The sequence below is a fragment of the Oncorhynchus kisutch genome, unplaced genomic scaffold, assembly GCF_002021735.2.
Source record: "Oncorhynchus kisutch isolate 150728-3 unplaced genomic scaffold, Okis_V2 scaffold3589, whole genome shotgun sequence".
In the NCBI taxonomy this organism is placed as follows: domain Eukaryota; kingdom Metazoa; phylum Chordata; class Actinopteri; order Salmoniformes; family Salmonidae; genus Oncorhynchus; species Oncorhynchus kisutch.
This window is the reverse complement of record NW_022265534.1, coordinates 380,608-408,289: the sequence shown is the minus strand read 5'-3', so window position 1 is coordinate 408,289 and position 27,682 is coordinate 380,608. Positions and strand designations below refer to the sequence as shown.

At 42.5% G+C, this 27,682-nt stretch overlaps 1 protein-coding gene across 1 annotated transcript; it reads right to left on the bottom strand.

The window, feature by feature from the left end:
* Positions 1-5,901: 5,901 nt before the first annotated feature.
* Positions 5,902-26,449, bottom strand: LOC116371725 (NLR family CARD domain-containing protein 3-like; the record flags this gene model as incomplete). Its single annotated transcript, XM_031820705.1, has 8 exons — positions 26,274-26,449; positions 25,902-26,000; positions 16,322-16,432; positions 14,095-14,211; positions 13,735-13,819; positions 13,377-13,605; positions 9,553-11,317; positions 5,902-5,962 (listed from the first exon to the last, which is right to left on the bottom strand). Coding segments are annotated over exons 2-8 (2,451 nt in total), but the record flags the coding sequence as incomplete, so codon positions are not given.
* Positions 26,450-27,682: the final 1,233 nt, after the last annotated feature.

The following is a 27,682-nucleotide window of genomic DNA, read 5'->3' as shown; positions in this document are numbered from 1 at the left end:
CATGCTAACCTCTCACCATTACCAATAACAGAGGCTACAACAAAACATGCTAACCTCTCACCATTACCAATAACAGAGGCTACAACAAAACATGCTAACCTCTCACCATTAACAATAACAGAGGCTACAACAAAACATGCTAACCTCTCACCATTACCAATAACAGAGACTACAACAAAACATGCTAACCTCTAACCATTACCAATAACAGAGGCTACAACAAAACATGCTAACCTCTCACCATTACCAATAACAGAGGCTACAACAAAACATGCTAACCTCTCACCATTACCAATAACAGAGACTACAACAAAACATGCTAACCTCTAACCATTACCAATAACAGAGGCTACAACAAAACATGCTAACCTCTCACCATTACCAATAACAGAGGCTACAACAAAACATGCTAACCTCTCACCATTACCAATAACAGAGACTACAACAAAACATGCTAACCTCTAACCATTACCAATAACAGAGGCTACAACAAAACATGCTAACCTCTCACCATTACCAATAACAGAGGCTACAACAACACATGCTAACCTCTCACCATTACCAATAACAGACTACAACAAAACATACTAACCTCTCACCATTACCAATAACAGAGGTTACAACAAAACATGCTAACCTCTCACCATTACCAATAACAGAGGCTACAACAAAACATGCTAACCTCTCACCATTACCAATAACAGAGACTACAACAAAACACGCTAACCTCTCACCATTACCAATAACAGAGGCTACAACAAAACATGCTAACCTCTCACCATTACCAATAACAGAGGCTACAACAAAACATGCTAACCTCTCACCACTACCAATAACAGAGACTACAACAAAACACGCTAACCTCTCACCATTACCAATAACAGAGGCTACAACAAAACATGCTAACCTCTCACCATTACCAATAACAGAGGCTACAACAAAACATGCTACCCTCTCACCATTACCAATAACAGAGGCTACAACAAAACACACTAACCTCTCACCATTACCAATAACAGAGACTACAACAAAACATGCTACCCTCTCACCATTACCAATAACAGAGGCTACAACAAAACATGCTAACCTCTCACCATTACCAATAACAGAGGCTACAACAAAACATGCTAACCTCTCACCATTACCAATAACAGAGGCTACAACAAAACATGCTAACCTCTCACCATTACCAATAACAGAGGCTACAACAAAACATGCTAACCTCTCACCATTACCAATAACAGAGGCTACAACAAAACATGCTAACCTCTCACCATTACCAATAACAGAGGCTACAACAAAACATGCTAACCTCTCACCATTACCAATAACAGAGGCTACAACAAAACATGCTAACCTCTCACCATTACCAATAACAGAGGCTACAACAAAACATCACTAACCTCTCACCATTACCAATAACAGAGGCTACAACAAAACATCACTAACCTCTCACCATTACCAATAACAGAGGCTACAACAAAACATGCTAACCTCTCACCATTACCAATAACAGAGGCTACAACAAAACATGCTAACCTCTCACCATTACCAATAACAGAGGCTACAACAAAACATGCTAACCTCTCACCATTACCAATAACAGAGGCTACAACAAAACATGCTAACCTCTCACCATTACCAATAACAGAGGCTACAACAACACATGCTAACCTCTCACAATTACCAATAACAGAGACTACAACAAAACATGCTAACCTCTCACCATTACCAATAACAGAGACTACAACAAAACATGCTAACCTCTCACCATTACCAATAACAGAGACTACAACAAAACATGCTACCCTCTCACCATTACCAATAACAGAGGCTACAACAAAACATGCTACCCTCTCACCATTACCAATAACAGAGGCTACAACAAAACATGCTACCCTCTCACCATTACCAATAACAGAGGCTACAACAAAACATGCTAACCTCTCACCATTACCAATAACAGAGGCTACAACAAAACATGCTAACCTCTCACCATTACCAATAACAGAGGCTACAACAAAACATGCTAACCTCTCACCATTACCAATAACAGAGGCTACAACAAAACATGCTAACCTCTCACCATTACCAATAACAGAGGCTACAACAAAACATGCTAACCTCTCACCATTACCAATAACAGAGGCTACAACAAAACATGCTAACCTCTCACCATTACCAATAACAGAGGCTACAACAAAACATGCTAACCTCTCACCATTACCAATAACAGAGGCTACAACAAAACATCACTAACCTCTCACCATTACCAATAACAGAGGCTACAACAAAACATCACTAACCTCTCACCATTACCAATAACAGAGGCTACAACAAAACATGCTAACCTCTCACCATTACCAATAACAGAGGCTACAACAAAACATGCTAACCTCTCACCATTACCAATAACAGAGGCTACAACAAAACATGCTAACCTCTCACCATTACCAATAACAGAGGCTACAACAAAACATGCTAACCTCTCACCATTACCAATAACAGAGGCTACAACAAAACATGCTAACCTCTCACCATTACCAATAACAGAGGCTACAACAAAACATCACTAACCTCTCACCATTACCAATAACAGAGGCTACAACAAAACATCACTAACCTCTCACCATTACCAATAACAGAGGCTACAACAAAACATGCTAACCTCTCACCATTACCAATAACAGAGGCTACAACAAAACATGCTAACCTCTCACCATTACCAATAACAGAGGCTACAACAAAACATGCTAACCTCTCACCATTACCAATAACAGAGGCTACAACAAAACATGCTAACCTCTCACCATTACCAATAACAGAGGCTACAACAAAACATGCTAACCTCTCACCATTACCAATAACAGAGGCTACAACAAAACATGCTAACCTCTCACCATTACCAATAACAGAGGCTACAACAAAACATGCTAACCTCTCACCATTACCAATAACAGAGGCTACAACAAAACATGCTAACCTCTCACCATTACCAATAACAGAGGCTACAACAAAACATGCTAACCTCTCACCATTACCAATAACAGAGGCTACAACAAAACATGCTAACCTCTCACCATTACCAATAACAGAGGCTACAACAAAACATGCTAACCTCTCACCATTACCAATAACAGAGGCTACAACAAAACATGCTAACCTCTCACCATTACCAATAACAGAGGCTACAACAAAACATGCTAACCTCTCACCATTACCAATAACAGAGGCTACAACAAAACATGCTAACCTCTCACCATTACCAATAACAGAGGCTACAACAAAACATGCTAACCTCTCACCATTACCAATAACAGAGGCTACAACAAAACATGCTAACCTCTCACCATTACCAATAACAGAGGCTACAACAAAACATGCTAACCTCTCACCATTACCAATAACAGAGGCTACAACAAAACATGCTAACCTCTCACCATTACCAATAACAGAGGCTACAACAAAACATGCTAACCTCTCACCATTACCAATAACAGAGGCTACAACAAAACATGCTAACCTCTCACCATTACCAATAACAGAGGCTACAACAAAACATGCTAACCTCTCACCATTACCAATAACAGAGGCTACAACAAAACATGCTAACCTCTCACCATTACCAATAACAGAGGCTACAACAAAACATGCTAACCTCTCACCATTACCAATAACAGAGGCTACAACAAAACATGCTAACCTCTCACCATTACCAATAACAGAGGCTACAACAAAACATCACTAACCTCTCACCATTACCAATAACAGAGGCTACAACAAAACATCACTAACCTCTCACCATTACCAATAACAGAGGCTACAACAAAACATGCTAACCTCTCACCATTACCAATAACAGAGGCTACAACAAAACATGCTAACCTCTCACCATTACCAATAACAGAGGCTACAACAAAACATGCTAACCTCTCACCATTACCAATAACAGAGGCTACAACAAAACATGCTAACCTCTCACCATTACCAATAACAGAGGCTACAACAAAACATGCTAACCTCTCACCATTACCAATAACAGAGGCTACAACAAAACATGCTAACCTCTCACCATTACCAATAACAGAGGCTACAACAAAACATGCTAACCTCTCACCATTACCAATAACAGAGGCTACAACAAAACATCACTAACCTCTCACCATTACCAATAACAGAGGCTACAACAAAACATCACTAACCTCTCACCATTACCAATAACAGAGGCTACAACAAAACATGCTAACCTATCACCATTACCAATAACAGAGGCTACAACAAAAAATGCTAACCTCTCACCATTACCAATAACAGAGGCTACAACAAAACATGCTAACCTCTCACCATTACCAATAACAGAGGCTACAACAAAACATGCTAACCTCTCACCATTACCAATAACAGAGGCTACAACAAAACATGCTAACCTCTCACCATTACCAATAACAGAGGCTACAACAAAACATGCTAACCTCTCACCATTACCAATAACAGAGGCTACAACAAAACATGCTAACCTCTCACCATTACCAATAACAGAGGCTACAACAAAACATGCTAACCTCTCACCATTACCAATAACAGAGGCTACAACAAAACATGCTAACCTCTCACCATTACCAATAACAGAGGCTACAACAAAACATGCTAACCTCTCACCATTACCAATAACAGAGGCTACAACAAAACATCACTAACCTCTCACCATTACCAATAACAGAGGCTACAACAAAACATCACTAACCTCTCACCATTACCAATAACAGAGGCTACAACAAAACATGCTAACCTATCACCATTACCAATAACAGAGGCTACAACAAAAAATGCTAACCTATCACCATTACCAATAACAGAGACTACAACAAAACATGCTAACCTCTCACCATTACCAATAACAGAGGCTACAACAAAACATGCTAACCTATCACCATTACCAATAACAGAGACTACAACAAAACATGCTAACCTCTCACCATTACCAATAACAGAGACTACAACAAAACATGCTAACCTCTCACCATTACCAATAACAGAGGCTACAACAAAACATGCTAACCTCTCACCATTACCAATAACAGAGACTACAACAAAACATGCTAACCTCTCACCATTACCAATAACAGAGACTACAACAAAACATGCTAACCTCTCACCATTACCAATAACAGAGGCTACAACAAAACATGCTAACCTCTCACCATTACCAATAACAGAGGCTAAAACAAAACATGCTAACATCTCACCATTACCAATAACAGAGGCTACAACAAAACATACTAACATCTCACCATTACCAATAACAGAGCTACAACAAAACATGCTAACCTCTCACCATTACCAATAACAGAGGCTACAACAAAACATACTAACATCTCACCATTACCAATAACAGAGGCTACAACAAAACATGCTAACCTCTCACCATTACCAATAACAGAGACTACAACAAAACATGCTAACATCTCACCATTACCAATAACAGAGGCTACAACAAAACATGCTAACCTTTCACCATTACCAATAACAGAGGCTACAACAAAACATACAAACATCTCACCATTACCAATAACAGAGGCTACAACAAAACATGCTAACCTCTCACCATTACCAATAACAGAGGCTACAACAAAACATGCTAACCTCTCACCATTAACCTCAAACAAACATTCTATCTCAAATCCAAAATGCTGTCCAAACACATATGTTGTGGACTATGTGTGTCTGGTAAACACAGGTGGATCTGGTGATCAGTTATTACTTGTTGACCAACTTCAGGAATACTGACCTCAGAGTCTCCAGTTTACAGTGGGGATTCCCCAGTCCAGCAGAGAGCAGCTTCACTCCTGAATCCTTCAGGTCATTGTTACTCAGGTCCAGCTCTCTCAGGTGTGAGGGGTTTGACTCCAGAGCAGAGACCAGAGAAGCACAGCCTTCCTCTGTGACTCCACAGCCTGACAGCCTGACAAAGAGATCATCATGACTTCACAAACACACTGTTAATTTAACACCAGTAGTGTAGAAGGACAATGGCAGATGCATTTGGTTTATTCTCCCAAACAACATATAGATTTTATTTCACCTTTATAGGTAGGCAAATAATGGGGTGCAAAGGAGCAAAATAAATAAATAAATAAAAATTAAATACAGTTGGGAAAGTTGTTTGGGCTAAATTATAGGTGGGCTATGTACAGGTGCAGTAATCTGTGACCTGCTCTGACAGTTGGTGCTTAAAGCTAGGGAGGGAGATAAGTGTTTCCAGTTTCAGAGATTTTTGTAGTTCGTTCCAGTCATTGGCAGCAGAGGAAGGAGAGGCGGCCAAAGAAAGAATTGGTTCTGGGGGTGACTAGAGAGATATACCTGCTGGAGCGTGTGCCACAGGTGGGAGATGCTATGGTGACCAGCGAGCTGAGATAAGGGGGGACTTTGCCTAGCAGGGTCTTGTAGACGACATGGAGCCAGTGGGTTTGGCGACGAGTATGAAGCGAGGGCCAGCCAACGAGAGCATACAGGTCGCAATGGTGGGTAGTATATGGGGCTTTGGTGACAAAACGGATTGCACTGTGATAGACTGCATCCAATTTGTTGAGTAGGGTATTGGAGGCTATTTTGTAAATGACATCGCCAAAGTCGAGGATTGGTAGGATGGTCAGTTTTACAAGGGTATGTTTGGCAGCATGAGTGAAGGATGCTTTGTTGCGAAATAGGAAGCCAATTCTAGATTTAACTTTGGATTGGAGATGTTTGATATGGGTCTGGAAGGAGAGTTTACAGTCTAACCAGACACCTAAGTATTTGTAGTTGTCCACGTATTCTAAGTCAGAGCCGTCCAGAGTAGTGATGTTGGACAGGCGGGTAGGTGCAGGTAGCGATCGGTTGAAGAGCATGCATTTAGTTTTACTTGTATTTAAGAGCAATTGGAGGCCACGGAAGGAGAGTTGTATGGCATTGAAGCTTGCCTGGAGGGTTGTTAACACAGTGTCCAAAGAAGGGCCGGAAGTATACAGAATGGTGTCGTCTGCGTAGAGGTGGATCAGAGACTCACCAGCAGCAAGAGCGACCTCATTGATATATACAGAGAAGAGAGTCGGTCCAAGAATTGAACCCTGTGGCACCCCCATAGAGACTGCCAGAGGTCCGGACAACAGACCCTCCGATTTGACACACTGAACTCTATCAGAGAAGTAGTTGGTGAACCAGGCGAGGCAATCATTTGAGAAACCAAGGCTGTCGAGTCTGCCGATGAGGATGTGGTGATTGACAGAGTCGAAAGCCTTGGCCAGATCAATGAATACGGCTGCACAGTAATGTTTCTTATCGATGGCGGTTAAGATATCGTTTAGGACCTTGAGCGTGGCTGAGGTGCACCCATGACCAGCTCTGAAACCAGATTGCATAGCAGAGAAGGTATGGTGAGATTCGAAATGGTCGGTAATCTGTTTGTTGACTTGGCTTTCGAAGACCTTAGAAAGGCATGGTAGGATAGATATAGGTCTGTAGCAGTTTGGGTCAAGAGTGTCCCCCCCTTTGAAGAGGGGGATGACCGCAGCTGCTTTCCAATCTTTGGGAATCTCAGACGACACGAAAGAGAGGTTGAACAGGCTAGTAATAGGGGTGGCAACAATTTCGGCAGATAATTTTAGAACGAAAGGGTCCAGATTGTCTAGCCCGGCTGATTTGTAGGGGTCCAGATTTTGCAGCTCTTTCAGAACATCAGCTGAACGGATTTTGGAGAAGGAGAAATGGGGAAGGCTTGGGCGAGTTGCTGTTGGGGGTGCAGTGCTGTTGACCGGGGTAGGAGTAGCCAGGTGGAAAGCATGGCCAGCCGTAGAAAAATGCTTATTGAAATTCTCAATTATGGTGGATTTATCAGTGGTGACAGTGTTTCCTATCTTCAGTGCAGTGGGCAGCTGGGAGGAGGTGTTCTTATTCTCCATGGACTTTACAGTGTCCCAGAACTTTTTTGAGTTAGTGTTGCAGGAAGCAAATTTCTGCTTGAAAAAGCTAGCCTTGGCTTTTCTAACTGCCTGTGTATAATGGTTTCTAGCTTCCCTGAACAGCTGCATATCACGGGGGCTGTTCGATGCTAATGCAGAACGCCAGAGGATGTTTTTGTGTTGGTTAAGGGCAGTCAGGTCTGGGGAGAACCAAGGGCTATATCTGTTCCTGGTTCTAAATTTCTTGAATGGGGCATGTTTATTTAAGATGGTTAGGAAGGCAGTTTAAAAAAAATATCCAGGCATCCTCTACTGACGGGATGAGATCAATATCCTTCCAGGATACCCTGGCCAGGTCGATTAGAAAGGCCTGCTCGCTGAAGTGTTTCAGGGAGCGTTTTACAGTGATGAGTGGAGGTCGTTTGACCGCTGACCCATTACGGATGCAGGCAATGAGGCAGTGATCGCTGAGATCTTGGTTGAAGACAGCAGAGGTGTATTTAGAGGGCAAGTTGGTTAGGATGATATCTATGAGGATGCCCGTGTTTAAGGCTTTGTGGAGGTACCTGGTAGGTTCATTGATAATTTGTGTGAGATTGAGGGCATCAAGTTTAGATTGTAGGATGGCTGGGGTGTTAAAGCATGTTCCAGTTTAGGTCACCTAGCACCATGAGCTCTGAAGATAGCTGGGGGGCAATCAGTTCACATATGGTGTCCAGAGCACAGCTGGGGGCAGAGGGTGGTCTATAGCAGGCGGCAACGGTGACAGACTTGTTTTTAGAGAGGTGGATTTTTAAAAGTAGAAGTTCAAATTGTTTGGGTACAAACCTGGATAGTAGGACAGAACTCTGCAGGCTATCTTTGCAGTAGATTGCAACACCGCCCCCTTTGGCAGTTCTATCTTGTCTGAAAATGTTGTAGTTTGGAATTAAAATTTCAGAATTTTTGGTGGTCTTCCTAAGCCAGGATTCAGACACAGCTAGAACATCCGGGTTGGCAGAGTGTGCTAAAGCAGTGAATAGAACAAACTTAGGGAGGATGCTTCTAATGTTAACATGCATGAAACCAAGGCTATTACGGTTACAGAAGTCGTCAAAAGAGAGCGCCTGGGGAATAGGAGTGGAGCTAGGCACTGCAGGGCCTGGATTCACCTCTACATTGCCAGAGGAACATAGGAGGAGTAGAATAAGGGTGCGGCTAAAAGCAATAAGAATTGGTCGTCTAGAACGTCTGGAACAGAGAGTAAAAGGAGGTTTCTGGGGGCGATAAAATAGCATCAAGGTATAATGTACAGACAAAGGTATGGTAGGATGTGAATACAGTGGAGGTAAACCTAGGTAATGAGTGATGAAGAGAGAAATATTGTCTCTAGAAACATCATTGAAACCAGGAGATGTCATAGCATGTGTGGGTGGTGGAACTAATAGGTTGGATAAGGTATAGTGATTCATCTTCCATCTCCTAGAATTGTGTGGTCATAATGTTAAACTAATGTAAAAATCTATGCATTTATTCAATGTGTTATTCAATATAATATTATATAAATATTATAATACATATGTTTCTCTAAACTGAATATTTCTTCCTGATGAATAATGTCATTTTATTTACTCACAGAACAGCTCGGGAGGCTTTGACCACTGGCAGCAGCCTCAGAAGACCTTCCTCTGATCTGGAGTATTTCTTCAGGTCAAACACATCCAGCACCTTTTCTGAAGTCAGCAACACAAAGACCAGAGCTGACCACTGTGCAGGTGACAGTTTGAACCTAGAGAGACTTCCTGATCTCAGGTATCTTTGGATCTCCTCCACTAGAGAATGGTCATTCAGTTCATTCAGACAGTGGAACAGATTGATGCTCCTCTCTGGAGAGGGATTCTCCCTGATCTTCTCCTTGATGTACTTGATTGTTTCTTCATGGCTCTGTGAGCTGCTTCTTGTCTTTGTCAGTAGACCTCGTAAGTGCTTCTGATTGGACTCCAGTGAGAGGCCCAGAAGGAAGCGAAGGAAAAGGTCCAGGTTTCCCGTCTCACTTTGTAAGGCTTTATCCACAGCACCCTTGTAGAAAGCAATTTCAGGCTCGTCGTTTGTTTTCAGTTTGTCCATTAGATTCTCATTGTTGTTGATGAATGAGAGGCACACATATACAGCAGCCAGAAACTCCTGAATGCTCAGATGAACAAAGCAGTACACCTTGTCCTGGTACAGCCCACATTCCTCTTTAAAGAGCTGTGTGCACAATCCTGAGTACACTGAGGCTTCATTAACATCAATGCCAGACTCTTTCAGGTCTTCTTCATAGAAAATCAGATTGCCTTTCACAAGCTGTTGAAAAGCCAGTTTTCCCAGTGACAGAATGCTCTCTTTATTCCAGTGTGGACCTGTCTCTTCTTTCCCAAGATACTTTTCATTCTTCTGTTTGGTATGAAACTCCACAAGGTGTGTGTACATCTCAGTCAGAGTCTTGGGCATCTCTTCTCTCTTATGTTTCAGCATGTGTTCAAGGACTGTTGCAGAAATCCAACAGAAGACTGGAATGTGGCACATGATGTGGAGGCTCCTTGATGTCTTTATGTGTGAGATGATTCTGCTGGCCAGGTCCTCATCACTGAATCTCTTCCTGAAGTACTCCTCCTTCTGTGGGTCATTGAACCCTCGTACCTCTGTCACTTGGTCAACACATTCTGAAGGGATCTTATTGGCTGCTGCAGGTCGGGTAGTTATCCAAAGGAGAGCAGAGGGGAGCAGATTTCCCCTGATGAGATTTGTCAGCAGAACATCCACTGAGGTTGACTCTGTGACGTCACAACAGATCTTGTTCTTCTGGAAGTCTAGGGGCAGTCGGCACTCATCCAGACCATCAAAGATGAACAGAACTTTGTACATGTTGTAGTTGGAGATTGATTGTTTGGTTTCCATTGAGAAGTGATTGAGAAGTTCAATGAAAGTGTGTTTGTCCTTCTTCAAATTCAGCTCCCGAAAAGGGAATGAAAATACAAATTGGACATCCTGATTTGCTTTTCCTTCAGCCCAGTCCAGAATGAACTTCTGCACAGAGACTGTTTTTCCAATGCCAGCGACTCCCTTTGTCAGCACAGTTCTGATAGGTTTGTCTTGTCCAGTTAAGGGTTTGAAGATGTCGTTACATTTGATTGCAGTCTCTGGTCTTGCTTTTTTCCTGTTTGTTGTCTCAATCTGTCTCAGCTCATGTTCATTATTGACCTCTCCTGTTCCACCCTCTGTGATATAGAGCTCTGTGTAGATCTTATTGAGAAGTGTTGGGTTTCCTTGTTTAGCGATCCCCTCAAATACACATTGAAACTTCTTCTTTAGATTAGATTTGAGTTCAAGTTGGCAAATCACAGCAAGCTCATCTGAATCTAGAGATAACACAGAGGATATTAATATTACGTCTGTTTTAATGTCTACAGTATTGTAGGACTGTTATAAAGTTTTCAATGATAATAATTTATTCTCTTAACTGACTGTATAAATGTGTAAATGTTTTCATAATGCATTACAGACTGGTGTGACTGATTATATTATTATTGGTATTATTGATGGTATTATTAATGTTCTCTCTCTCTCTCTAAATGAATCACCACAACACATCCCTGCTGCTACTTGATGGGGTCACTAGGTGTTGTGTTCAGGCTAGAGGTCGACCGATTAACCGGAATGGCCGATTTCAAGTTTTCATAACAATCGGAAATTAGAATTTTTGGCACCGATTTTGCCGATTTTATTATTATTATTATTTTATTTTTTTACACCTTTATTAGTTCTAGGAACGGTGGGTTAACTGCCTCATTCAGTGGCAGAATGACAGATTTTCACCTGGTCAGCTCAGGGGATCGAATCTTGCAACCTTCAAGTTAACTAGTCCAACGCAATAACGACCTGCCTGCCTCTCGTTGCACTCCACAAGGAGACTGCCTGTTACGGGAATGCAGTAAGTTGGTAAGTTGCTAGCTAGCATTAAATGTATCTTATAAAAAACAATCAATCAATCATAATCACGAGTTAACTACACATGATGATATTACTAGATATTATCTAGCGTGTCCTGCTAGATAATATATATAATCTGACTGAGTATACAAGCATACAAGTATCAAGCATTGCGCTGTTTATGACTTCAAGCCAATCAAATCAAATCAAATCATCAAATCAAATGTTATTTGTCACATACACATGGTTAGCAGATGTTAATGCGAGTGTAGTGAAATGCTTGTGCTTCTAGTTCCGACAATGCAGTAATAACCAAAAAGTAATCTAACTAACAATTCCAAAAGTACTGTCTTATACACACAAGTGTAAGGGGATCTTACATGTACATAAAGATATATGAATGAGTGATGGTACAGAGCAGCATAGGCAAGATACAGTAGATGGTATCGAGTACAGTATATACATATGAGATGAGTATGTAAACAAAGTGGCATAGTTAAAGTGTCTAGTGATACATGTATTACATAAAGATGCAGTAGATGATATAGAGTACAGTATATACGTATACATATGAGATGAATAATGTAGGGTATGTAAACATTATATTAGGTAGCATTGTTTAAAGTGGCTAGTGATATATTTTACATAATTTCCCATCAATTCCCATTATTAAAGTGGCTGGAGTTGAGTCAGTGTGTTGGCAGTGTGTTGGCAGCAACTCCTGAGATCAACTCCCGAGATGAGGCTGGTGTAACCGAAGTGAAATGGCTAGCTAGTTAGCGCACGCTAATAGCGTTTCAAACTTCACTCGCTCTGAACCTTGGGGTGGTTGTTTCCCTTGCTCTGCATGTGTAACGCTGCTTCGGGGGTGGCTGTTGTCGTTGTGTTCCTGGTTCGAGCCCAGGGAGGAGCGAGGAGAAGGACGGAAGCTATGCTGTTACACTGGCAATACTAAAGTGCCTATAAGAACATCCAATAGTCAAAGGTTAATGAAATACAAATGGTATAGAGGGAAATAGTCCTATAATAACTACAACCTAAAACTTCTTACCTGGGAATATTGAAGACTCATGTTAAAAGGAACCACCAGCTTTCATATGTTCTCATGTTCTGAGCAAGGAACTTAAACCTTATCTTTCTTACATAGCACATATTGCACTTTTACTCTCTTCTCCAACACTTTGTTTATGCATTATTTAAACCAAATTGAACATGTATCATTATTTATTTGAGGATAAATTGATTTTATTGATGTATTAAGTTAAAATAAGTGTTCATTCAGTATTGATGTAATTGTCATTATTAAAAATACATTTATTTTGTATTTTTTAATATCATATCGGTATCTGCATTGAAAAATCATAATCAGTCGACCTCTAGTTATGGATGCTACAATATCATTGAGTTACACAGCTACTTTAGCTGTACTTTAGCTACAGCTTTTAAATGTTATAAAACATCATTCAACATGAGGCAGACAGATCTTACATTTCTCCAGTGTGTCAGCAAGCTCCTTCTGGTTCATTTTCCTCAGGATGTGCAGTGTGATCTTCAGAGCCCCCTCTCTGGCACTGCTCTCCTGCTTCTCATCTTCAGCATCCACCACTTCCTTATCCTGCTTCTGACTCTCAAAGCCTTCTGGGAGTTCTGGACTAAGAATCCTCTTGAACATCTTCAGCTCGTTCTTCACAAATGTCATAATATTATCTTCAAGCATCTGAAATAAATAAAGTAAATAAGTTAAGCAAGAGAAGAAATGCTTTCTCATTAACACATTAATGAATGATTGACAGGTCAACTTTACTTGAGGTAAACAAAAACAAATGTACATAACAGGACCACATACACTGAATATGGAGGCCAGGTCTGTTTGATGACTCTGGGAAGACTGACCACTGAGAATCTCTGACTCTGATCTCTCCTGTTGGTTTCTGTGGACAAAACATGAGACATATACACACACACACACACACACACACACACACACACACACACACACACACACACACACACACACACACACACACACACACACAGGGAGGGAATGTTGCGTTTGTTTAATATTGTTTTAGGACTATGAAAATTGACAAAATGATTAGCCTATGGATTATGAAAACAACAACAATAAATGGGAAAATGGAAGAGGAGAAATTACTAGAGACAGTGTTGTTTAACTCACTGACCATGACCCATGAGTTCTTCTTACCTTTGTTCAGTAGAAAAATCTCCCTCTCTAAACTGTATAGGTAGATTCATAGACTTGTCACTCTTCATGGACACACAGCTGGGTACAGGGGAGGCTGGTCTCTCCTGCTTGATTGGACTTCAACACAACAGAGACAAACATTACATCTCTCATCTACTCTGAGCTCAAATGGGGAAACATAAGAAGAGTTTCATTCCATAACGCTATATATCAATTTCAGAAATGTTTGTAAATGAGCTTTTATTGTTTAAAGAAGTTAAGTTTATGTTAAGTTATGTTTTCTTGCTAAATGAGGAGATGGCACGTGGGTACCTGCTTCTATAAACCAATGAGGAGATGGCACGTGGGTACCTGCTTCTATAAACCAATGAGGAGATGGCACGTGGGTACCTGCTTCTATAAACCAATGAGGAGATGGCACATGGGTACCTGCTTCTATAAACCAATGAGGAGATGCAGCGCGAACTGTGTCAAAAATAGAACTGACTTCTAGACGCTCGTTGGCGCGCGCGAGCAGTGTGTCATTTTTAATAACGAAATGTATTTAGCGACGCGAGTGTTGAAGTCATTCCCGCCGAAAGGCTGGTGTCGTTACTCTGCCTTCTCCGGGGGCATGTTGAGGTAAATTTACTAACCGGGAGGGTTGAATTATGTAATTTACTGGAAGGGCTGGAAGAGGCACACTTTTTGTCTTTTCTATTCTGAGGTTGTTTACTCGCAATATCAGATATTAACATTATTATTTTTTATCATGTGATTTTACTCTGTGATTTTTCTCTTTTACTCTGTGATTAGATACCTGGTATATACCAGGAGTATTTACTCTGTGGTTAGATACCTGGTATATACCAGGAGTATTTACTCTGTGGTTAGATACCTGGTATATACCAGGAGTACTTACTCTGTAACTAGATACCTGGTATATACCAGGAGTATTTACTCTGTAACTAGATACCTGGTATATACCAGGAGTACTTACTCTGTAACTAGATACCTGGTATTTACTCTGTGCCTAGATACCTGGTATATACCAGGAGTACTTACTCTGTAACTAGATACCTGGTATTTACTCTGTGCCTAGATACCTGGTATTTACTCTGTGCTAGATACCTGCTATATACCAGGAGTATTTACTCTGTGGTTAGATACCTGGTATATACCAGGAGTATTTACTCTGTGGTTAGATACCTGGTATATACCAGGAGTATTTACTCTGTGGTTAGATATCTGGTATATACCAGGAGTATTTACTCTGTAACTAGATACCTGGTATATACCAGGAGTATTTACTCTGTGGTTAGATACCTGGTATATACCAGGAGTACTTACTCTGTAACTAGATACCTGGTATATACCAGGAGTATTTACTCTGTGGTTAGATACCTGGTATATACCAGGAGTACTTACTCTGTAACTAGATACCTGGTATATACCAGGAACAGAGTAGCCTAGTGGTTAGAGCGTTGGACTAGTAACCGGAAGCTTGCAACTGACTTGCCTAGTTAAATAAAGGTAAAAATAAAAATAAAATCAAAAACTCTGTTATATACCAGGAGTATTTACTCTGTGGTTAGATACCTGTTATATACCAGGAGTATTTACTCTGTGCCTAGATACCTGGTATATAGCAGGAGTATTTACTCTGTGGTTAGATACCTGTTATATACCAGGAGTATTTACTCTGTGGTTAGATACCTGGTATATACCAGGAGTATTTACTCTGTGGTTAGATACCTGGTATATACCAGGAGTACTTACTCTGTAACTAGATACCTGGTATATACCAGGAGTATTTACTCTGTAACTAGATACCTGGTATATACCAGGAGTACTTACTCTGTAACTAGATACCTGGTATTTACTCTGTGCCTAGATACCTGGTATTTACTCTGTGCCTAGATACCTGCTATATACCAGGAGTATTTACTCTGTGGTTAGATACCTGTTATATACCAGGAGTATTTACTCTGTGGTTAGATACCTGGTATATACCAGGAGTATTTACTCTGTGGTTAGATACCTGGTATATAGCAGGAGTATTTACTCTGTGACTAGATACCTGGTATATAGCAGGAGTATTTACTCTGTGTTGAAGAAGTGTCTCCCTTGTTGCATGTAATTGGCAGTATCATAGAGTGGAGTCTTCATGGACAGACTGCTGTCTCTCTGTGAATACATACCTGGTATATACTATAGATACCTGGTATGTACCATGAGTACTACTTACCCTGTAAATGCAGAAAAGTCTCCATCTTCGCAATCATAGAAATGGTCCATAGACCCGTCACTCTTCATGGACAGACAGCTGGGTGAGTCTGGTCTCTCCTGATGGATTGGGCTTCAACACAACAGAAACAGACCTTCAGTCTCTAGTCTAATGTAGACTAAAGATGATGATGTCATGTCACTGATACCAGGTCAGAGACAACATATATAGTTAATAAAACATGCCAAGAGATGTATGTCTGTCCCCACATTGTCCCCACGTTGTCCCCACAGTGTCCCCACATTGTCCCCACATTGTCCCCAAGTGTCCCCACAGTGTCCCCACATATTGTCCCCAAGTGTCCCCACAGTGTCCCCACAGTGTCCCCACATTGTCCAAACAGTGTCCCCGCATTGTCCCCACGTTGTCCCCACATTGTCCCCAAGTGTCCCCACAGTGTCCCCAAGTGTCCCCACATTGTCCCCAAGTGTCCCCACAGTGTCCCCACAGTGTCCCCACATTGTCCAAACAGTGTCCCCACATTGTCCAAACAGTGTCCCCACAGTGCCCCCACAGTGTCCCCACATTGTCCCCAAGTGCCCCCACATTGTCCCCACATTGTCCCCACAGTGCCCCCACAGTGTCCCCACAGTGTCCCCACATTGTCCCCACATTGTCCCCACAGTGCCCCCACATTGTCCCCACATTGTCCCCACAGTGCCCCCACAGTGACCCCACAGTGTCCCCACATTGTCCCCACAGTGCCCCCACAGTGACCCCACAGTGTCCCCACATTGTCCCCACAGTGCCCCCACAGTGTCCCCAAGTGTCCCCACATTGTCCCCAAGTGTCCCCACAGTGTCCCCACAGTGTCCCCACATTGTCCAAACAGTGTCCCCACATTGTCCAAACAGTGCCCCCACAGTGCCCCCACAGTGTCCCCACAGTGACCCCACAGTGTCCCCACATTGTCCCCACAGTGCCCCCACAGTGCCCCCACAGTGTCCCCACATTGTCCCCACAGTGCCCCCACATTGTCCCCACATTGTCCCCACATTGTCCCCACAGTGCCCCCACAGTGCCCCCACATTGTCCCCACATTGTCCCCACAGTGCCCCCACATTGTCCCCACATTGTCCCCACAGTGCCCCCACAGTGCCCCCACAGTGTCCCCACATTGTCCCCACAGTGCATTCCTGAAAATCCTAAAGGCTTAAGATCAGTGGTTTCCAGCCTGGTGCATTTTTCAGGGGTTCCGCATTTTATGACATATATTTTTATTAAAATCCAACATAGTAAATGTTGGGAATGAACTAAGCAATTGAAGGGTTTCATACCAAAACACTATATATCTATTTTCAGAAAAGTTGGTAAATTAGCTTTTATTATTTATGGAAATTATGAAAAAGATTGGTGCTTTTTCACTATCTAATCACGGCATGGGGTTGTTCAATGTCCCCACAGTGCACTATCTAATCACGGCATGGGGTTGTTCAGTGTCCCCACAGTGCACTATCTAATCACGGCATGGGGTTGTTCAATGTCCCCACAGTGCCCCCACAGTGTCCCCACAGTGTCCTCACTATCTAATCACGGCATGGGGTTGTTCAATGTCCCCACATTGTCCCCACAGTGCCCCCACATTGTCCCCACATTGTCCCCACAGTGCCCCCACAGTGCCCCCACATTGTCCCCACAGTGTCCCCACAGTGCCCCCACAGTGTCCCCACATTGTCCCCACAGTGCCCCCACAGTGTCCCCACATTGTCCCCACATTGTCCCCACAGTGCCCCCACAGTGTCCCCACATTGTCCCCACAGTGCCCCCACAGTGTCCCCACAGTGTCCCCACAGTGCACTATCTAATCACGGCATGGGGTTGTTCAATGACAGACATGCACATTGTCCCCACAGTGCCCCCACAGTGTCCCCACAGTGCAGTGCAGGTCTAATCACGGCATGGGGTTGTTCAATGACAGACATGCACAGTGTCCCCACAGTGCCCCCACAGTGTCCCCACAGTGCAGTGCAGGTCTAATCACGGCATGGGGTTGTTCAATGACAGACATGCACAGTGTCCCCACAGTGCCCCCACAGTGTCCCCACAGTGCAGTGCAGGTCTAATCACGGCATGGGGTTGTTCAATGACAGACATGCACAGTGTCCCCACAGTGCCCCCACAGTGTCCCCACAGTGCAGTGCAGGTCTAATCACGGCATGGGGTTGTTCAATGACAGACATGCACAGTGTCCCCACAGTGCCCCCACAGTGTCCCCACAGTGCAGTGCAGGTCTAATCACGGCATGGGGTTGTTCAATGACAGACATGCACAGTGTCCCCACAGTGCCCCCACAGTGTCCTCACAGTGCAGTGCAGGTCTAATCACGGCATGGGGTTGTTCAATGACAGACATGCACAGTGTCCCCACAGTGCCCCCACAGTGTCCTCACAGTGCAGTGCAGGTCTAATCACGGCATGGGGTTGTTCAATGACAGACATGCACAGTGTCCCCACAGTGCCCCCACAGTGTCCTCACAGTGCAGTGCAGGTCTAATCACGGCATGGGGTTGTTCAATGACAGACATGTATTTTATATATATATATATATTGTTTGATGGTTTCATTTCAGAGAGACAAATAATCATGCTTTTTTCTTAAATGCTACATATCTGCCTCACTCTCAGAGTAATCAGTAGTACTGCTAGGTTTTACACAGTAATAATATATATCTGCTAGGTTTTACACAGTAATAATATATATCTGCTAGGTTTTACACAGTAATAATATATATCTGCCTCACTCTCAGAGGAATCAGTAGTACTGCTAGGTTTTACACAGTAATAATATATATCTGTCTCACTCTCAGAGGAATCAGTAGTACTGCTAGGTTTTACACAGTAATAATATATATCTGTCTCACTCTCAGAGAAATCAGTAGTACTGCTAGGTTTTACACAGTAATAATATATATCTGCTAGGTTTTACACAGTAATAATATATATCTGCCTCACTCTCAGAGGAATCAGTCGTTCAGTCAAATGTAACAAATAACTGCATTTTTAGTAAAGAACTGTACAAATGATTCACGTGTGACATGAATATTAAAATATTTAAAAACAATTATTCAATACAGGAATATGACACCAGTATGTTTGAGTTTGAGTTTATTTTTTATTTTTACAGGGACAGTGCACATTAATCAACGTTTCAGTAAAAGTGCCGGTTTTAGCCAGCCGGCTAATTTTCAACCACAGTCCCTGGGCAGGTTATTAAAAACAATTACAATATAGACAATAGCAACATACAACAAGCAAGACATAGCAACATAGTACAAGCAAGACATAGCATACAGACATAGCAACATAGGACAAGCAAGACATAGCATACAGACAGAGCAACATAGGACAAGAAGACATAACATACAGACAGAGCAACATAGGACAAGCAAGACGTAGCATACAGACAGAGCAACATAGGACAAGCAAGACGTAGCATACAGACAGAGCAACATAGAACAAGCAAGACGTAGCATACAGACAGAGCAACATAGAACAAGCAAGACGTAGCATACAGACAGAGCAACATAGAACAAGCAAGACGTAGCATACAGACAGAGCAACATAGAACAAGCAAGACGTAGCATACAGACAGAGCAACATAGAACAAGCAAGACGTAGCATACAGACAGAGCAACATAGAACAAGCAAGACGTAGCATACAGACAGAGCAACATAGAACAAGCAAGACGTAGCATACAGACAGAGCAACATAGAACAAGCAAGACGTAGCATACAGACAGAGCAACATAGAACAAGCAAGACGTAGCATACAGACAGAGCAACACAGAACAAGCAAGACGTAGCATACAGACAGAGCAACATAGAACAAGCAAGACGTAGCATACAGACAGAGCAACATAGGACAAGCAAGACGTAGCATACAGACAGAACAAAAAGCAGCAAGTCAAAATTCATAAAAGCAACAGTGTTTCTACACCTCACAAGTAGCAGACAACAGACAACAGACAACATGGAAAGTGGCAACACACAGCTAGGGACCATGTTCACAAATCTGATTGACCTTTAGCCATGTCTTCAAGCATTTTGTGAAAGTGTGATATGTGGTGCAGTTATGTGTGTCTGATGGCAGTGTATTCCAGACATGGGAAGCTCTCACAGAGAATGCAGATTTACTAAAGGTGCTTTTCCTTAGGGGAACTATACAGTCACCTCTCATGGCAGACCTTGTGGATCTGCTGCCATATGTCTGGGTTTTCTGTTTAACAAAAATATTGAGTGGAGGGGGAGCCAGGCCATTAAGGATCTTGAATACAAGACATGCGTCGGTTTATTGCACAAGATTTTCCCAACTCAAGAGCTCATGCTTTCTAAGGATGTGACAATGATGATGGCTATTGGGCTTCCTATCAAGCACTTTGAGAGCCTGTTTGTAGACAGACTGAATGTAATAGTATTAACGTTACAATTGAAACACTCGTAATCTAACACCACCCGGAGAACAGCTGATTGTGTTCTCATATATTTTTTTGCCCTTCCAAATTACTTTATACGCAGAAGATCGAATCACGTGGTTTATCCGCCTCTGATTGGGAACCATACCAGGCCAACATAGAAATATAATCACCTAGATGACCCACCCTAGTCACACCCCGACCTAACCAACATAGAGAATAAAAAGCTCTCTATGGTCAGGATGTGACAGTACTCCCCCCCCCCCAAAGGTGCGGATTCCGACCGCAAAATCTGACTCAATAGGGGAGGGTCCGGGTGGGCATCTACCTTCAGGGGCGGCTCCGGTGCGGGGCGAAGTACCCACTCCGCTCGTGGATTCGTTATCTTCAATGGCGGCTCTGGTGTGTGGATCGTCGCCAGAGGCTCCGGACCGGGAACTGTCGCCGGAAGCTCTGGACTGTGGAGCGCACTGGAGGCCTGATGCGTGGGCCGGTACAAGTGGCCCCAGGCTGGTGACGCACACCTCAGGGTGAGCAGGTACAGGACGTACCTAACTGAGAAGGCACACTTGAGGGAGAGTGTGAGGAACAGGAACAGAACGTACCGTACCGGGCTGTAGAGGCGCACTGGAGACACGGTGCGTAGAACCGGCACACATTTTACCGGAACGATGACACTCTTCACACGGTGAGTACGAGGAGTTGGCACAGGACGTACTGGGCTGGGAAGGTGTACTGGAGACCTGGTGCGTATAGCCAGCATCAACTGTACCGGAACGATGACACTCTTCACACGGTGAGTACGAGGAGAAGGCACAGGACGTACTGGGCTGGGAAGGTGTACTGGAGACCTGGTGCGTATAGCCAGCATCAACTGTACCAGAACTTTAACACACTTCTCAGGATGAGTATGGAGAGCTGACTCAGGTGGCTTTAAATCGATAACACGCTCCTTAGGGCAAATGTTGTGCATCCTCCACCAATTCAATAACTCTCATTTCTCCTCCACATTCTCCCTCAACTCACTGACAGTCTCTGGTTCACTCCCCTCAACTTTCGCCACCCACTCCTCGCTCAATCTGTCCCAATATTCCTCCTCGGTCTCTGACTCACCCCTTAGCATCGCCGGCCACTCCGTGTGCCGCCCCCCCCCCCCAAAGAGGCTGTCTTTTGGGCTTGAGTCGTTGCCGCGAACACTGGCATCGTCGCTGTCCTTCCCTCGCTGCCTCCGCCTGCTTCCATGGCAAGCTTCTGTCTCCTGCCATAATCTCGTCCCATGTCCAGGATGTCCTTCCTCCTGGGCCCGCTGCTTGGTCCGTTGTTGGTGGGATCTACTGTCACAATCTTTATAATGAGTGGACCAAGATGCAGTGTGGTTCCATCCTCTTTATTATGAAGTGAAACTCAAAGAAAACAATAAATGCAAAACAAAACGTGAAGCTATAATAATAATGCTCACAGGCAACTATACATAGTCAAGATCCCACAAAGCACAAAGGGAAAAATGGCTGGCTAAATATGATCCCCAATCAGAGACAACGATAAACAGCTGCCTCTGACTCATACCAGGCCAACATAGAAATATAATCACTTTTCATTTTAAATACATTTTGTAAAGAATTCCACTTTGACATTATGGGGTGTTGTGTGTAGGCCAGTGACCCCAAAACATCTGAATTAATCCATTTAAATTCAGGATTTAACACAACAAAATGTGTAAAAAGTCAAGGGGTGTGAATACTTTCTGAAAGTTGTTGGGGAATAATCAGAATTGGTTGGTAACATAGGTAAGATGTTTTATATTCATCATATGTTTGTTAGTTACTTCTCATCAGAATGTGTTTGTATAATACTGTGGCGGGGTGGCAGTATCTGTTCTATGTCAAGACTAAGTTGCTTGGGCCGGAGAGAGGGGAGAGGTCAAGCGTGTATCTCTTGGCTCCACAATGTCTGTGTGCCAGTCAGTGTGTCTCTGTGATCTTGTCATGATAGGATGGATTTGATATATGCCTGTTGATATGGAGGATTGGTTTATGGTTCTGAGTTTGAGAAAATAACATAGTTTAGGAGACAAAGCTGAACGATAAATTATGCCTATGCTGTCTGGCTATGTGTGTCTTTTGCTATTAAAGGATCTCAGCTGCAATGTGTAAGGGACTCTCAGAGAATTCATTGATAAACACTGAATTGATCTGAGAGTCACAGGGTTGTGATAGAGCTCATATAATTAAAGATGGACTTTGTGATAACTAACTCTGACGTGTGTGGTTTGCTCTCATGATTTGGTAAATAGAGGAAATTCCCGACAAAATGGAGACCTCTCCACTAAGTTTTTACAAACAATTAAACCCTTGAGGCGCCACGAAAATAATATTAAAAAGTTCGGCCCTTGGACACAGACGGGTTAAACACTAAAGTTTCCGTCCATCTAGTGAAGAGAGGAGAACCGGACAGAGGTAGCCAGCATCCGTCAACGAGAGAGGGAGAAGCCCTCCACAGGATTTAACAGGTGGAAGAAACAACCGGGGAGCTCCATCGGTCCACAAGAAATGCAGACAGCCAGTGATGATGTAGTGGTAGCTATGGTAACTAGGATGCTGCTGGTAGATAAGCTAGCTAGCTTACCTAGCTGTGCTGACTAGCTAGGATAACTAGCATGCTGCTGGTAGAGTAGCTAGCTAGCTTACCTAGCTGTACCGACTAGCTAGGACAACTAGGATGCTGCTGGTAGAGTAGCTAGCTAACTTACCTAGCTGTACTGACTAGCTTGGCTATCTAGCAGGTCGTTCGTCTGAACAATAAACTTCGGCATCTCAACACTGTCGCGAACTCCATTTTTATTCCCCAAGATCACCTCAGCCCACTCTGCGCGATTACTTCATGGCTAGGCAAATAAGGTAATATTATGAAAAATTATTATCAGAAAAAAACGTTGTTAAATATTGAATGTGTCCAGCCTACTTGAGGCACATGAAAATAATATTTAAAAGTTTTGTCCTTGGACACTAAAACCTAATATTTAAAGGTCAACTGTAATATGAATACCAATGTAAAACACAATTTCTCCCCTTTCCAGCTAAATCAATGAGGAGACGTTCAGGCTGCCCGTCTCTGCATGAATGAAGAAGGCAATGAGCTTTGTCTTGTCTTTAAAAAAAATGGCGTGTAGGACACCTCATGAGCTGTCAGAACCAGTTAAGAGGTACCAGCAGGTATCTGGATAATAGCCTCATCAGCTGTCAGAACCAGTTAAGAGGTACCAGCAGGTATCTGGATAATAGCCTCATCAGCTGTCAGAACCAGTTAAGAGGTACCAGCAGGTATCTGGATAATAGCCTCATCAGCTGTCAGAACCAGTTAAGAGGTACCAGCAGGTATCTGGTTAATAGCCTCATCAGCTGTCCTAACCAGTTAAGAGGTACCAGCAGGTATCTGGATAATAGCCTCATGAGCTGTCAGAACCAGTTAAGAGGTACCAGTAGGTATCTGGATAATAGCCTCATCAGCTTTCCTAAGAGGTACCAGCAGGTATCTGGATAATAGCCTCATCAGCTGTCCTAAGAGGTACCAGCAGGTGTCTGGATAATAGCCTCATCAGCTGTCCTAAGAGGTACCAGCAGGTATCTGGATAATAGCCTCATCAGCTGTCCTAACCAGTTAAGAGGTACCAGCAGGTATCTGGATAATAGCCTCATCAGCTGTCCTAAGAGGTACCAGCAGGTATCTGGATATTAGAACATGCAGCCAGTCTGTGGTTCCTGCTTTGGAACAGAGGCAACCTGTTATTCAGGTGCAGAGCCCCACCTGTTATTCAGTCAAAAAATAATAATAAGTAAATAGTTGCGTCATGATTGGCTCTGTGTTCTGTCACTCATGGAGACACTATGTCACCTCAAAATCTACAGGGAGATCTCTAAAAATAAAGCCCATTGGATGCTGCCGTAGAGTTACATTAGAAGTGTCCATCCAAAAGGCTCAAGGTCATTGGCCACAGATAAAATGAACATCACGTTATATCTACAGTAGCTTTGATTGGACTGATCATATCAGCATCATGTTATATCTACAGTAGCTTTGATCCTTGTCATATGAAGAGAAATTGTAGATAGAACATATCAGTGCTTATCGGCCATTGGACATAAACATTATACAACATTTGAGAAAATAGGTCTTGAATCGTCATCCAACTATAAATTCTAAGTCGGGGACTCTGGCCTTTTCGAGAGCTCCGACCTGAAGATCAATGTTGCTTTTTTCCGAGTTCCAAGTTGTCTTGAAAGCAGCATAAATCCAGAGAAGGCCAGACTTTGATGACAAAGTTTGATGACTAAATTTACCCACAAGAATCGTCGCGCCGCCCCACCCAGCCCTTATTTGAAGTGTTTCTACAATTCCCTATGGGAAAAATGCATGGTGGAAAAACTATTGGAACCATTTCCCTGTTTGACCGCTAGGTGTTATGGGTATTATAACACCTCCACTGTGGGGCTCTATAAAACTATTGGAACCATTTCCCTGTTTGACCGCTAGGTGTTATGGGTATTATAACACCTCCACTGTGGGGCTCTATAAAACAATTGGAACCGTTTCCCTGTTTGACCGCTGAGTGTTATGGGTATTATGACACCTCCACTGTGGGGCTCTATAAAACTATTGGAACCATTTCCCTGTTTGACCGCTAGGTGTTATGGGTATTATGACACCTCCACTGTGGGGCTCTATAGATCAAATGAAACGGGAGAATCTAGAGAATGTAACAATATTAGTTTCATCTTGCTGTGATGTAACAATATTCGCTGTGATGTTCAGTCCCCAAAATGAAAAAAAAAACGAAATCATTTCATAGAATTGAACTAAGACCACTTTCTCTTCGTCACAGACGGACAACATCACTTAGTGTTTCCAGCTGAAGATGTAATGAGTCTGCACACATTTGAATGGTGTCTCTGCACCGCTCAGTTGACGTTTAGGAGAAAATATCAGACACTAAAATCTATGACTCTTAGAATAGTAATATTTTACACACACATGAAGGTACCCAGAAGACTTCATTTCTGATGAAAAAACACAAATGGGAAAAAATTATGGATATAAACTCTTCATAAATTCTTAAACAAAATTGTAATCTCACCTCTTAACGTTGGTGTCATGTTCCGCAGAGAGACTCATTTTAGAGGCAGGGCCGCCCTCCTCTCTCTCCCCAGAGAGACTCATTTTTGAGCAATGACCCCTAAACAGAGATCCAACATGTCAGTGAACTATAATACATTAATAAATATACAAATTGTAAAATATCCACAATATACGAATATATGAATATGTTTTTTCATTTCATTGACTACGCCCAGTTAGCGCCATTTTGTATGATTGAACTGTCACGTAGCTGTCCCAGGTGAAATGGACTGTTAGATCTGAGTGTTTTACTGTCATTCACTAAACTAAAATTACACCATACATTTAATTTCTCTTCACACTTTATAATAATCCCTGGGAAAAGTCTTACCTTGTAGCCTGAATTCACAACCAGAACATGTCAAGTAATTTAAATATTCTGCTGAGAGATCACCTTTCTGATGACAAGTAGCTCTGTAACTTCAACTTTCTACCAACTTTCTACCAACATCCTACATGAATAACCCCTGGTAGGATCCTTACTATCCCAACTTCAACATTCTACCAACATCCTACATGAATAATCCCTGGTAGGATTCTTACCGTGCAGCCTGAATTCAAAACCAGAACATGTCAAGTCAGTGAGAGTTTCCTTTGTGATGAGAAAGAAACCAAGTGAACAGTTTATTCACCTCCCCAATGTCAAGAAACTTTGTGTAATTTTTGTTACTGATTAATTTAGGATTTCATCAGTTCTGTTAAAGTTTAGTGGAACTGGCCCCATGTCAGCATCATCAGAAACCCAGTTTAACCTGTTTACCAGAAAAGCCAATAACATCGCTGTAGCTACTGCTTTCCTGCAGTCAGATTACCTAGTGACCTCATGGTGGAATGTTATTCATATTGTATCATTATTACCTAGTGACCTCGTGGTGGAATGTTATTCATATTGTATCATTATTACCTAGTGACCTCATGGTGGAATGTTATTCATATTGTATCATTATTACCTAGTGACCTCATGGTGGAATGTTATTCATATTGTATCATTATTACCTAGTGACCTCATGGTGGAATGTTATTCATATTGTATCATTATTACCTAGTGACCTCATGGTGGAATGTTATTCATATTCTTTTAATGATTTCATAATTAATAAACATTAATTGTTTTATAAGGCCAAAAATCCGGTGTTTCTCTGCCAAAGGGGTTTGCTATATTTCAGTCATCTGTGATGTATATAAAGTGTAATATTTGGATGCAACTCAAAATGTAATCCATTTCAACTCCACATCTGACATGGTACAGGTGTCTTCTTTCTTTAAGCCCAGAACCATGTGTTTGTGGTGATACCTTTGTTTTAGAGTAGATTTGTTTAAGACTTCCAACAAACACTGTGTGACCCTGATTCAGCCCACTGCATTTCAAGGTTAATCATTAAAAACAACACCGTATGAACAACTAGCAGTCTCCAGGACCAGTGATTCAAGTCTGAGTTTCTGTCCCAAAGTGGCACCCTATTCCCTATATAGTGCACTACTTTGACCAGGGCCCATAGGGCTGTGTGGTGCATTATGAGGAATAGTAGTGCACTACTTTGACCAGAGCTCTATAACACCCTATTCCCAACATAGTGCACTACTTTAGACCATAGCTCTATAACACCCTATTCCCTACATAGTGCACTACTTTAGACCAGAGCTCTATAACACCCTATTGCCTACATAGTGCACTACTTTGACCAAAGCTCTATAAAACAACAACCGTGAAGCTTACATGGCAAAGAGCCACTAACAAAG